Source organism: Cicer arietinum, chromosome 4 (genome assembly GCF_000331145.2).
Source record: "Cicer arietinum cultivar CDC Frontier isolate Library 1 chromosome 4, Cicar.CDCFrontier_v2.0, whole genome shotgun sequence".
Lineage (NCBI taxonomy): Eukaryota > Viridiplantae > Streptophyta > Magnoliopsida > Fabales > Fabaceae > Cicer > Cicer arietinum.
In genome coordinates, this window is record NC_021163.2 from 51,451,275 (window position 1) to 51,466,381 (window position 15,107).

The window sequence follows — 15,107 nt, forward strand, 5'->3', positions numbered from 1 at the left end:
CGACAAAACCATTTCTATAAATGAAAATAATTTCTCCAACCATTTCTTCCAATTATAAGATGTTTTTAAGATTTTGTGGTCCTTTTTATAAGACTCTTGTAAATTTTAAATTTTTCAATTGTATTAATTATTTTTTTACTAATTCATCTTTAATTATAGAAAGTTCCGAAACACAAATTTCAGAAAATTTCGGAACTTTCGATGAATCTGAAACTTCCGAAACACATATTCTTCGAAAGTTTCAAACAATCGAATTATGTCAGTTTCTAAAGTTTCAAAAACTTCGAAACTGTCGAATTTTTCAATTTTTTTAATTATTAATTAAATTTATTACTAAATTTATTACTAATTTTTCAAATTAGGAATATAAATTTATTACTAATTTTGAAATTTATTACTAATTAAATTTATTATTAATTAAATTTATTACTAATTTATTACTAATTTTTCAAAATTCGAAACTTTCATTGAATTTCAAACTTCCGAAAGTTGAATTTTCAAAAGTTTCAATATGTTCGAAAGTTTTGCATTTCAAAACTTTTTGCATTTCGAAAGTTTCATTATTTCTGGGAAAAATGAACTTCGAAAGTTTCATCATCATAGAAACTTTTGAATTTCTGGTAAAATATTGTTTCGAATATTTGGAAGTTTCGAATTTTTACTTACTTTTTTTTTTCTTCGAATGTTTCAATATTTCGAAGGTTTGGTATGGTCAGATTCGAATAATTAAAAGTTTCGAATGAAGTGAGTGAAAAAAGAAAAGTAAATTTTTTTTGGGGTTTTCATATATGAAACTAAGGGCAACATGATATTTTCCATATGAATGGGGGTGGGAGGTCAAAGTGGGAGGGTGCACAGTACATTCCATTTAATTATATTGCATATTTTTTTTAACAATTTATATTAAATACTACAATAAAAATATAAATTGATTATTTCTCTTTAAATGTAAATTAATAAAAGGTTAAATAAGACTCGCGGTCCCTTAATTTAATTTAAGTTAACATTTTAATCATTTATCTTTTGTTTTTTTTTCCTTCTAATTTGGTTTTTTATTTTAATTTTAAGTGACAATTTGATCTGTTATGTTTAAATAAATTCATATTTTCATTGTTTATTTGATGAATTTAATGTTGTTGGAGATGAAAATATGAGTTTATTTGAATATTTGAGTTATGCATTTGATGAAATTTTCATTATATTGAAGATGATAATTAATTTATGGGTTTTGTTTGAAAATTTTGATAATTTTTTGAATTTTTGTAGAAAAAAATAACATTATTGACATTTTAAAACATAAAATATCAAATTATCACTTAAAATTAAAATAAATGATCAAATAAAAAAAAGATAAAAGACTAAAATAAAAATTAAAACACCGAATGTGCTATTTAGTCTTAATAAAATAATTAAAATTATAGATAAATTTAATATTATAATTAATTTTATTTATTTATGTGATTTAATTAACAAAGTCATTATACAAAATTAGTATTTTATAATGAAATGAAAGCATTGGCCTCAACCCAGAAACATAAAAAGCGAATCCAAAACCAAAAAAGAAAAAAAAACGTGCAAGAGAAAAGTAAATATTGTGACAATAAAACATATTTGAAATGGAAAATTTGAATGTACAGAAGAATTAATTAATAAGTATAGTAGCCGGTAAGCCATTTCCACCAACCACCAATCCTCATATTCACACAGATCTATTCATTGCATCTATAAATAACAAGAAGAGACTTCCTCACATTTCGCGCTTTGCCCTCTTCCACTTCTTCATTCTCTCTCTCACTAACCGTAAGGTACGATACTACACCTCCTCTTTCTCTCACTCCTTCCAATTCAGTTATCATTCTCTTTTTTTCATTCCATTTACCATTAACTCACACTTAATATAGTGTTCATATGTTTTATATTTGTGTAATTTCTGCAGAATGTGATTTAACCGTTTTTCTGCTTAGATCTGTACTAAAAGATATTACCATTTCATAAACTTGTAGTTTCGCTAATGAAATTTCTTAGTTAATTGTTGGATCTAGCTGATCTATTTATTATTTAACTAGTTTATTAATTAATTTTGATTTTGAGTTTGTCGGTTACTTGCTTCAGGTTAATTAAATTAAATAATTAAATTTTAAAAAAGAGAAAAATATGAAGGTGATAGACAAAATTCGAGCAGCTTCAGCTGATCGAAACAGAGTGGTTTTTTCGTTTGAGTTTTTCCCACCGAAAACTGAAGATGGTGTCGATAATTTGTTTGAGAGAATGGATCGTATGGTTGCACACAATCCTTCATTTTGTGATATTACTTGGGGTGCTGGAGGAACAACTGCTGATCTGACATTGGAAATTGCGAACAAGATGCAGAATATTATTTGTGTTGAAACTATGATGCATCTTACTTGCACTAATATGCCTGTGGATAAGATTGATCATGCTCTTGAGACTATTAAGTCTAATGGTATTCAGAATGTGCTTGCTCTTCGTGGTGATCCGCCTCACGGTCAGGAGAAATTCGTTCAGGCAGAAGGTGGATTTGCCTGTGCTCGCGATTTGGTATGACTGTTTTCCTTAACAAACATGGTTTTAGTATGCTTAGAATTGATTTTGTAGTGCTGTGGACTTGAGGTTGGAACACTTTGTATTTGAATTGATTTTGTCTTCACTTCAAACTTTGATATTTAGTATGCTTAAATACTTTGTATCTGTATTTGATTTGATGAAGTAAATAAAATTAGCTGTTGTGTTAGGTTGAAAAATTTGTAGACGTTTTACGGCAAACTTGTTTTAGAATGACTTCAATTCAAATCAATTTTATAAAATAAAGTTTATTCAAAATTTGGTTTGTGAAATACTCACCCAAATATGCACTTTATGTCTCTTGAAGTTTCAATTGATAATTGATTGTTTCTTTAGGCGCTGTGCTAAGAATCATTCCTAGTACTAACTACTAACCTTCTCTCTCTCTTGTAGTTTTCATTTTTTTAGATAATTTGCCTATTAGTTGCTATCATAACATTTCAATTTTTGCAAAGAGTGGCTGGTATCTTAATGTGATATCAGGCCTTAACTCATGCTCCATTTTACCTCTCCATCTCTCCATAGGTTAATAATTCCTGGACTCCATTTATTTTGTGAAGAATAGCCGTAGTTCGGTAAACAGATTTTTGTTCAAGCTATTTTATCAGATAATATTTTCAAGAAGTCCTTCATTAGGAAAAGCTCTTCAGTTGTAAACTGACATACTTTCAATATAACACTGTCTGATTCATAGTGCCAGATGACTTCTGAAAAGGAGATGCTAATTTTTCTCTTACTCAAGAGATTCTTAATGCATTGGGGATATTTTCAAATTATTACTGCTCCCAACATAGAAAAATAATCAAAAACCTGTAAAGGCAAAGAAATACACCTTTTACAAGCCATGCTATATAATGTTTAGACAGCAGTTTCCAGTAAGTTATGGAACATTATATTCCATTCTTATTGATGATAATCCGACAGCTTAGTTTCATAAAATTTGACACACTTGTTTGGTCTTGAGTCTTGACTTTTTGGGTGCTGATGCTTTTGCAGGTAGAACATATCAGAAGCAAATATGGTGACTACTTTGGCATTACCATTGCTGGCTATCCAGGTTTCCTGCTTACGTTTTCACTTTTTCAACTTTATTATAACTTTCTATCATATGCTTTTCTGCTCCTCTGCTCACCACCATTTGCTCTCATAATCTATTGTCTTTCTCTTCAGAGGCACATCCCGATGTTATAGGAAGTGATGGGCTGGCTCCAGTGGAAGGTTATCAAAATGATCTTGCTTACTTGAAGAGCAAGGTATTGTTCCCAAATCAGAATCCACCCAGTTTATTCCTCAAACCTTTTATTTATTATCAGTTCTAGTGTACAATTTTCAGTTTTTGGAAATCGTTTAAGTCTGTGACTAGCTTGCTTAAACATGTAAGAAAAGAAAAAGAAAAAGAAATAATGTTGCATTCAATTATTAATAGAAGTTTCTATTTTCTTCCCTTTTTAAAAAGAAAATGAAGATGGAAAACTAAAAAGGCAGGGGTGAGCTGCAGCCAAGGGGGTATTGCAGAGAATTTTTGTTCATCTTTCTGTTTTATTTTTGGTCTCTTACTCTGAGCTTATGTTCCTTTTATAGGTTGATGCTGGAGCAGATTTGATTGTCACCCAGTTATTTTATGATACTGATATATTCCTCAAATTTGTGAGCGATTGTCGCCAAATTGGGATAACCTGTCCCATTGTGCCTGGAATTATGCCCATTAACAATTACAAGGGATTTATCCGCATGACTGGTTTTTGTAAAACAAAGGTAAGCAAAAATTGTTATACAGATATTTCACCATTAATTTTTCTTAATACTCTACAATCTCAAGGACCTTGGGTGCCCTTAAGAAGGCATAAAAGGTCACTTGATTGGTAAGGGTTTGTTATATTATATGTTTGCTTTTTACTGATGTGTTTCGTTAGTCAAGTGTCATGGTTTGTAATATATTGTTTCATTTTTAATGAATCTAGATACCTGCTGAGATAATGGCTGCTTTAGAGCCTATCAAGGACAATGAAGAAGCTGTCAAGGCTTATGGAATACACCTGGGAACTGAAATGTGCAAAAAGATTATGGCTCATGGAATTAAGACAGTGCACCTTTATACGCTAAATATGGAGAAATCTGCATTGGCGATACTAACGGTTGTCTCCTATTTCCTGCAACATTCTAGCTTGTGATATGTATATTTTCCATTGTCATGAACCAACTATTCTTAAAGATTGAACTGTTTGGTGATAGCACATGACTGCTTTTTTATCTAAAATGCCCCCTTCCTGTGAGAGCCCTTTGGGCTTGAAGTGTGGTAATGCACTGGTCTACTTACCTTTGCAGAAAGGCAATTTTTTACTGGAAGATGGATGCAACAGGGATCAGGCTCTATCCCACTTAACTATAGAGATTCTAATATAATGTTATATACCAAAAGCATGAGCTGTTGGGTGTGAAAGCACGTGAATATCTGTGTCTAAATCTAACATTTTTTCATATTATTTTGGCAATAATTTACTTAAATGAATGTTGATGTTGATTTTATTGCTTGCAGAGCCTTGGCTTAATTGAAGAGTCCAAAATTTCTAGATCTTTACCTTGGAGACGCCCTACAAATGTTTTCCGTGTTAAAGAAGATGTCCGCCCAATCTTTTGGTATATACTTACTGTTACAATTACTGTTTTGGTCCCAAGTATATAAGGAGCATTTGTATTTGTTTGAAGCATTTATCACCTTTTTATCCAACTATCTTAGGGCAAATCGTCCAAAAAGCTACATATCAAGGACCATTGGATGGGATCAATACCCACATGGGCGTTGGAGTGATTCCGGTAACCCATCATATGGTGCATTAACTGATTATCAGGTACAGATGACCACTTAGTGACTTTAATATGTTGATGTTACACTTTATTATTTCACTGTTGATATAACTTTCTTTACAATGTCAGCACATCAAAACTAAACATTTACATTGTAAAACATGGCCATGTTGACCGTGAGGTTGTGTACAGTACACAGGGGAAAACAAATGTTGGTCCTTCTATTTTCTGTATTTTATAATTTTTGTATTTTGTTTCTATCTTTTTCTCTACGTTCCCAACACCAACCTCTTCTCCCTCTTTGAATGAAAATTCTACCAAACTAATTTGACCTTTGAACAAATGAAACCTCTTCTTTGAAACCATTAAGCATTCAGTCCAGAGACATTTGAAGGCCTTTGGTAGCAAGCCCTGGTCTTCATTGTGAGTGAAGATTCCATGAGAGCAACCACCGCAAGAGAAATCAAGAACTTGCAAAAGGGCTTCCTTTTCTTACCTCTACAAATCTTGTGTCCTATTATACTGTTGTTGTCCTTCTCCATTTCTATAAATCCCATCACACACAACCACACAGAGACAATGACAGCTGAAACACAAACTTCACTATCTTTAGTTACCATTTTATAATCAATTCATTTTAGTTAGCATTTTACCATTGATTCATTTTAGAAGTTTAATCAATTCTCTAAAGATGAGTTTCATTTCCAAATGTATTTAATAAACAAATCCAACAATTTGGTTTGCAAGAAAAGTGGGTGAATGAGAAGGCATGATCTCAAACCCATGTACACAACTTCGCTTCCTCATTATCCTCAGAATATGTCGTGTCAACAGTGCCAGGTGCTGTAACCCAGCACCCTCATCGGGTTCCAAATTTGCCTCTACTGGCTCTTCCACTCTGTCCTGTACAGAGGATTTATTACGCAGGTGGAAGCGTCAAAGTGGGATATGCAGAGAGAATAAGGATTGACTTTTAACTTCTTTTCTCTTGCATATTGTGCACAGCTTACTTAACTTATTCACAGTACACAAAGTCGTAAAACAGATAAAGTAATTGTCAAGAGTGTTAATAAGTATTGGCAAAATAAAAACTTACGTGATATTAGTCATTTGAATTATCTGGATGCAGTATACTTTCATCAATTGGAGATTTTTTTTTGTTTTAATTAATTTTGTCGTGATTACACAATGTAGACAGAGCAATCTGCTGATAGATGTAGCAACTAAATTTACTACCTGTTTAATCCAAATTTTGAAAATACTATAGTAGTGCATCTTATAAGAGGCATATATCCATTAAGATACACCAACTCTGTGCATTTTTCTTTTATGAATAGGTTAATGTGGATATTCTTTGGTGCCCTACATTGAAAAACATGGGTTTAGGTGGATAATTTTGTTGAATATGATTAGGAAGCTGTACAAACCCTTTATTTCTGAAAATATGAGTAGACCATTAGACGGAAGGTCATACAAACAAACTAATAACTTCGTGCATGGAAAAAAAGAAAAGGAAAAGATAACAACGAAGAAGAATGCAATACTTAATTTGAAACCTTTAGAAATTGGTAAGTCTTGTAATTTTGTTGCCTCTATAACTGGTCATTTCTTTCTTGCAGTTCATGCGACCACGTGCACGGGACAAGAAGCTTATTGAAGAATGGGCAGTTCCCTTGAGAAGCGTTGAAGATATTTATGAGGTAGAATTACTGTAGTTGGAATGTTATGTAGCATTCATACCAACACTTCATGATCAACTAAATTTGTGTTATTGTTACATAACAGAGATTCAGACTGTTTTGCCTGGGAAAGTTGAGAACCAATCCTTGGTCCGAACTTGATGGTCTTCAGCCAGAGTCAAAGATCATTAATGAGCAGCTGGAGAAGATAAACACGAAGGGTTTCCTCACCATTAATAGCCAGCCAGCAGTCAATGGGGAAAAGTCAGATTGTCCTACTGTAGGTGAGTGGAAAAATGTTGTTTTGTATCCATGCATGGTTTTTTCTGAATGTTGGATTAGAGCATTCTAATTTGTGCTAACTATATATGACTAATTTTCTTATACAAGCTAAATATTTAAATATTTCTGAAGAATTTGGTATCAACCATTCATGGGCAATTTGTAATTTCTCAATGTAGTTGTTTCTTATATCTTTTTCCTTTTTTGGTTGGGAAAAGTTACATTACATTAAATGTGATGCATGGCCTTTTGAACCTGTACATATCAGTTATGTGGTGTCTTGCAGCTAAATTTTCATTGTTTCTACACTAGTTTTATGCTGATTGTGAATGACACAATTCCTAAAGGATTTGACTTGGAGGGGCTTTCAATTTTTTTTAAAAATTACTGAGTTTCTGATGGCCAGATGATTCCGCTCATTTTGATGGTAGGAAGGGCTTGGTTTCAATTTTAGGATCAGGAGTCTTAAGTTCACGGTTATACCACTTTATACTTGCTTTCAGATACCATGTAAAATTATGATTGAGGGTATTTATATATGCCATCCATATTTTTTGATAAAATGAGATACACTAACTTTATTGTTTTGACATATTGCCTAGGCTGGGGTGGACCTAATGGCTATGTTTATCAGAAGGCATACTTAGAGTTCTTCTGCTCTAAGGAAAAGCTGGATGCACTTGTTGAGAAATCCAAGGCCCGACCATCCCTAACTTATATGGCTGTGAATAAAGAAGGGATTGCGAAATCTAATGTGGGCCCAACCGATGTGAATGCTGTAACATGGGGTGTCTTCCCAGCTAAGGAGATAATACAACCAACCATTGTAGATCCTGTCAGCTTCAATGTATGGAAGGATGAGGCATTTGAAATTTGGTCTAGAGCATGGGCAAGCTTATACCCTGAGGCTGATGCATCCAGGAAATTGGTTGAACAGGTTAGTTTTTAGACCAACGAATCGATTAAAGCTTTAATATAGCCTTCTTAGTAATACTATTGCGCCTGATTAATTTGCATAGGAACAGTTTAATAAACTTCCATTCCTTTCTTAAAATCTGTTCACTTTTTAAAAAACTGAAAACCTTGTTTGGCTAACTTTTGTTTTTTTGTAAAACTGTTTCTTATTTTATTGTTTTTAAACCTAAAAAGTCAAAAAAACACATAATACTTGTTTTAAAAAACTAAAACACAATCAAACCGATAATTTAAAAACCAAACCAGATATTGAACCGTCCAGACGAAACTGCAATCCAACCATTCAAATAACCAAAGCGTAAATGTCGATTAGCGGTTCATTCAATCAATTGAACCATACGGTTCGGTTTTTAAAACTTCGAATCTAACATCCCCCATATATTTCATGTCAGTGCTGTATTTTTGTTGTTGGCTGTAGATGCTATAATAGTTTGATAATTCTCTGTAATTGTGTTGCAGGTGGGTGGTAGCTACTTCTTGGTCAGCTTGGTGGACAATGATTACATCAATGGTGATCTTTTTGGTGTGTTTGGTGATATCTGATTCGAGCTTCTTAATAATATATTAGTTCTATAAAGAAGCCATTTCTGTTGCTCGTCAAGTTTTTTCCTTTCTTTTCTTTTTTCCCATTAATTATTATTCACATTATACATACTATTATTCTATGTTGGAGTGGCAAATTAATTGTCTGGAATATATGGCAAACATCTTAATTTTGTCATGTTTCAGAGTCTCATGAGTAATCTGTAATTTCATCAAATCACCTGTATGTTGATTTTTGAAAACAAGTTGCTCATTCCTATGAATTTGATGGTTGTATGAGATTGAATTTTATATTTAAAAAAAATGAGTGGAAGTAGAATTTAGAAGTAGAAACTATATTTGACGAATAAATTTCACTTCAAAATTTGAATTTAAAGCTAACAAATTCCTAATTTCTAAAACAATTAATTCAAACTTAAATCTGTGTTGCTCTCATGAGTTGCTGATTGCATCAGTAACACTCTTGTAATCAGTTCAAAAATTGCACATTGGAACCCATTATCACAAATCCATGTCAATGCATGCAAAAGAGTTGTTGTTTTCCCCTCTTTTGCTTGTACCATAGGGGATTTGCAACCAGTCTTAGCTGCTATGGAAGGCCCTGCATCATGACAGACTCATGCTGCAACGATGACGAATACCTGCATCAACATTACACTTGACCCATCCCAGTGGTGGTTTCGGCCACTGTGAATCATCAACAGCCCCACTACCATGACCACTCGCACTTCTGTTGGCTTGTGCATTCAGCCAGTCGTCCTGCATGGTGGTAGCTAGTCTGCAGACCTGTTGCTCCCTCAATTTAGATTGGCTCCATACCCACTTGTTTCTGTTATGAAACAAGTACCATATCACTAAGAAAATTTCTTTTCTCACACCCAAGTCTTCTCAAAAACCTCTAAATTTTGTCTGTATCGGGAGATATATTTTACACTTTCGAATTAATCAATTCAGACATGTATTTTTGTGTATTTGAGAATATTGGGAATGAAAGAAGAAACACCTTATCACCAAGGTTACCTTACTTAATACCACACCATACTCATTAGGGCACAACTCTAAACAGGCCGAGGGATAAAATTTGAATCAATAGATTTATCAATGACACCGTGCAAACTCGTCTCATCTTACACTTCTGTACTTAAATCATAATCAAAAAGGAAATGATGGTCATCCTCCACCCCCACACCACACATAGAGCACTCAAATTCTATCCATCAGATTAAACTGAAATGTGATGTTTGGTGGTAGAAATGTCATCCTTTTTCGTGTATGGTATGGGTTCGTATCTCAGAGGTCGCGCCCAACCACTAATCCAACAACATAACCATGTCAATGAAAAACATTTACTCATACATATGCATAATATTTTGGAAATATTCACAATCCCTCACCATTTTCAAAAATATATTAAATCCCATAATTTTAAAAATATCATGGTTTTAGATAATGATATCTGATGATTTGAACCACTACTTAGTAAGCTATGAGTTTCACTCATCCCAAATAGACATTGATAAACAAACTTTGAACCAATAATTCATTAGAACAAGTGTGCATAATCTACACATGAAATCTCGATACTATCGAAATAATTATAAAGATGACACATTTGATAAGGTCTTGTGTCATGTACCCTTTTGATGAGAATTTAAGAGTCAAACCATTTAACTATTTGAAGTGGTCTCACTTCATCTTCACATAAATAGACTGTATCAGAAATACACCCATAATATGTATTTCAGTAAATTCATGTTATATGTCTACTAAGAGTAAAACTCAATCTTCCAACTTTATACTTATGATCCAAGTACTTTTACCCTGTAGGATGTATCTATATTCAAGTACTTGCAATAACTCTAATAGTGTACTTTTATCATTGAACTCAAGACTTGATGTTACTTACGTGTGAGTTGATTTTCCATCATTGATGATTAATTAGATATGAGCTTGAGTCCCATCCCCAATTATGTCTTCAACACCATGTCCTTTTTCAGGCCTTTCGTCAAAGGATTTGGAAGATTCTTTTTAGTTCTTACAAACACTATGGATATCACTCCATTTAAAATTAAATCCTTTACATAGCTATGTCTAAAACCAATATGTCTAGATTTTCCATTATATACTTGGCTATATGCTTTTGATAATGTGGATTTACTATCACAATATATGGATATTGGTGCCATTGACTTTGACCCTTAGTCATTCAATCTCTTTACTATCTGCAACTAGAGAAATAAATTCTACAACCATGGTGGAGCCGACAATGCAAGTTTGTTTATTTGAATCCCAAGAAACTACACTTCCATCAAAGTTGAAGATCCATCCACTTGTGGAAACATGATCCTCACCATAAGTTACTCAACTAACATCTATATATCCTCCCAAAAATGAAGGACATTCACTATAGATTAATTGTTTTTTTCAAATATTTTAATATTCTATTAACAACATATCCAGGTTCTTTACTTGGATTGCTTGTATATCGATTTAATCTACCAACAACATATGCTATATCAGGTCTGGTACAAATCATGACATACATCAAGTATCCGATTACCTTTGAATAATCTAGTAGTGCCACAAAATATCCTTTATGTGGTTGTAAACGAACATTTTGATCAAATGAGGTCGAAACTGATTTGCAATCAAAATGATCAAATTTCTTACTTTATCAATATAGTGAGATTAGGATAAACCATTATTTACACAATCTCTTATGATTTTAATTCCTAAAATCGCTCCTACTTCACCTTAACCTTTCATATAAAACATTTTTGGACAAAAAGCTTTAGTCTTTTCTACCTCATCTAAATTAGTGCCAAAGATTAAGTACCATCCACATATAAACAAATCGTAACACAATTTCCATTGTGAAATTTACTATAAATATATTTGTCAGATTCATTTATTTTGTATCCATTAGAAAACACAACTTGATCAAACTTTTGGTACCATTGTTTCGGTGTTTGCTTTAACCCATATAAAGACTTAATCAACTTATACACTTTATGTTCTTGTCATTTTAGAAAAACAACTTTAACATCTATTTGATGAATTACAAACTTATAGATGAAAGCTAGTGTCAAAAACACTCTTATGGATGCAATTCTTGCAACAAATACATGAGTATCAAAGTAGTCAATACTTTTTAAAAAAAAATCATTTTGCAACAAGTCTAGCCTTGAATTTATCATTGGCACCATCAAATTTCATTTTCTTCTTAAAGATCTATTTACAGACTATTGGTTTGGATCCTGGTGGGATGTCTACTAATTTCCAAGTTTTACTCCCCATAATAAAGTATATTTCTTCTTGGATGACTTATTTCCAAAAAGCGAAGTTTTGAGACTTTATTGCCTCTTCATATGTGTATGAATCACTCTCTAAATTATAGCAAATTGGTCAATAAACGTTGATGGAATCATTTGTACCTTCTAAAAGGAACATAAAGAAGTCTAGTCCATAACTTTTCTCTTTTTTGACTCTTTTGCTTTTTATAGGTTCTGAACTTGTCAATATATCATTATTAGATACATTATTTTCTAGACTTTGTACATTACTATAGAAAATTTCATTGTAATGTGAAATTGAGTTAAATCTATTTTGGCTAAATAGTACATGTGACCCCTTAACTTAATCTCAGTTAATGTTTTAGTCATTTTTTTTTCCTTCCCGATTTGGTCATTTATTTTAATTTTAAGTGACAATTTGGTCTTTTATATTTTAAAATGTCAACAATGTTATCCTTTTTTTTTTTGCAAAAATTCATAAAAAATTTCAAACAAAATCCATAAAATTAATTATCATCCTCATTATAATGCAAAATTTCATCAAATTCATAACTAAATATTTAAATAAATTCACATTTTCATCTCTAACAACATCAAATAAAGAACGAAAATATGAGTTTATTTGAAGATTTAGATTACGAATTTGATGAAAATTGTATTATATTGAAGAATATAATTAATTTTATGGATTTTGTTTGACAATTTTAATGAATTTTTTGAATTTTTGTAATAAAAATGATAACATTGTTGACATTTTAAAACATAAAAAATCAAATTGTCACTTAAAATTAAAATAAAGGATCAAATCGAAGAAAAAAAGATAAATTACTAAAACGGAAATTAAGTTAATGGATCACGGGTGGTATTTAGCCATCTATTTTCTTGAAAAATTGCATCTCTTGATCCAATCACTATGTTAATAGGATATGAGTCATTAGATTCAATAACCGTGAATCTATATACTTTGCTATTTTCGGCATAGCCCATAAATACACTTTCAATTCCTCTTTTTCCCAATTTCTTTCTTTTTAGTCCAGAAACCTTAACAATCGCTCTACAACCCCAAACTTTTATATGATTGGGATTGAGGTTTGCTTTTCTTTCATATTTCATATGAGGTTATCTTGTTCCTTTTATTAAGAACTTTATTTCATAAATAACATGCAGTTAGCATAGTTTCATCCAAATAACTTTTTAATAAACTAAAATAGGAAAACATGACATTCACCATTTCATCTAATACTATGTTTTTCCTTTCTACAATTTAATTTTGTTGTAGGGAATATGGTGCAGTTGTTTGACGCACAATAACAATGGACTCAAAATAATCATGATGATAGAATTCTCCTCTCTTATCACTTCTAAAACACTTAATGAAATGGTTTAAATATTTTAAATTTGTGTAAAACTTCATCCTTAGAGTGCATTAAATAAACATAATAGAATTTGGTGCGATCATCAATAAAAGTGACAAAATACTTTTTACCGCCAATTGTAGGTCAACCATGTAAATCACATACATCAGAATAAATTAAATCTAATACCTTATAACTTGTTTCAACTCGTTTAAAATTTTGTCTTGTGATTTTAGTTAATATGCAAGTAGTACATGAATTTGAATTTTTGCCAAAAGTCGGAATTAAATTGATTTCATTACATCATTCAATTTTCTAAAGTTAACATTTCCTAATCACATATACCATAAAGCGAAAGACTCAACAATATAAGCATAAATTATATTGTATTTATTATTTATTATTTATTATTTATTATTTATTATTTATTATTTATTATTTATTATTTATTATTTATTATTTATTATTTATTATTTATTATTTATTATTTATTATTTATTATTTATTATTTATTATTTATTATTTATTATTTATTATTTATTATTTATTATTTATTATTTATTATTTATTATTTATTATTTATTATTTATTATTTATTATTTATTATTTATTATTTATTATTTATTATTTATTATTTATTATTTATTATTTATTATTTATTATTTATTATTTATTATTTATTATTTATTATTTATTATTTATTATTTATTATTTATTATTTATTATTTATTATTTATTATTTATTATTTATTATTTATTATTTATTATTTATTATTATTATTTTAACAACATTACATTTGAACTTATTCTCACAAAGACAACTCTTCTCTACAAATATACCTCCTTTAGAGAGAATAAACTTATTTCCCTAAAATATACATTTGAAACCAAACTTATTAAGTACATATATATAAATCAAGTTCTTCCTAACTTAAGGAACATAAAATACATATTTAAGAGTAAATGTCTTTCTAGAAGTGAATTAAATCTCTAGTGTTGATTTTCCTTTGACTTGGACAATTTATGCATTTCCCATGTACAAAACACTTCTATCTTCTTCATCAATGGTCTTGAGTAGTTCATTGTTTTTGCATACATGTAGGGTAGCACCGAAGTCTATCCACCAAGATTCAAAATCTTCAATCATGTTATAAGTTCAGAAATGACAATAACAAGATTGTTTTTTGTTGCATTTGAATTATTCTCTTTGTTCTTCCTTTTATTTTCTTTCTTTTTTCACCATTACCATTGTGTTTTTCATGAGGCTTATCAAAATCTCGATTTCTTTTCTTATAAGTTTTGCTTGAATTTCCTTCCTTCATTACATGAACATTTTCATGAGAAAATTGGTTTTTAGTATCTTATTTACAATATCTTTCTTCTAAACAAAGGTGTTTACCCAACTGCTATGAGATATGTCATCTTTCTTATGCTTCATGGTTCTTTTGAAAACTTTCCATGAAGGTGAAAGTTTATCTAATATAGAGGATACAATAATGGTTTCATCCATGTGCATATGATGTTTATAGTTATTACTAATGCGTTCAATCTAATGCATTTGTTCCATTAATGATTTATTATCAACCATTTTA

General features: G+C 30.8%; 1 protein-coding gene across 1 annotated transcript; it reads left to right on the forward strand.

The window, feature by feature from the left end:
- The first annotated feature begins 1,669 nt into the window (after positions 1-1,669).
- LOC101515209 (methylenetetrahydrofolate reductase (NADH) 2-like) lies at positions 1,670-9,130 on the forward strand. Its single transcript, XM_004514936.4, has 12 exons — positions 1,670-1,805; positions 2,113-2,559; positions 3,580-3,640; positions 3,754-3,836; positions 4,165-4,338; positions 4,545-4,718; positions 5,120-5,220; positions 5,321-5,432; positions 7,008-7,088; positions 7,174-7,351; positions 7,952-8,286; positions 8,784-9,130. The coding sequence occupies exons 2-12, from the start codon at positions 2,155-2,157 to the stop codon at positions 8,865-8,867; spliced, it is 1,788 nt and encodes a 595-aa protein (XP_004514993.1). The 5' UTR covers positions 1,670-1,805; positions 2,113-2,154; the 3' UTR covers positions 8,868-9,130.
- Positions 9,131-15,107: the final 5,977 nt, after the last annotated feature.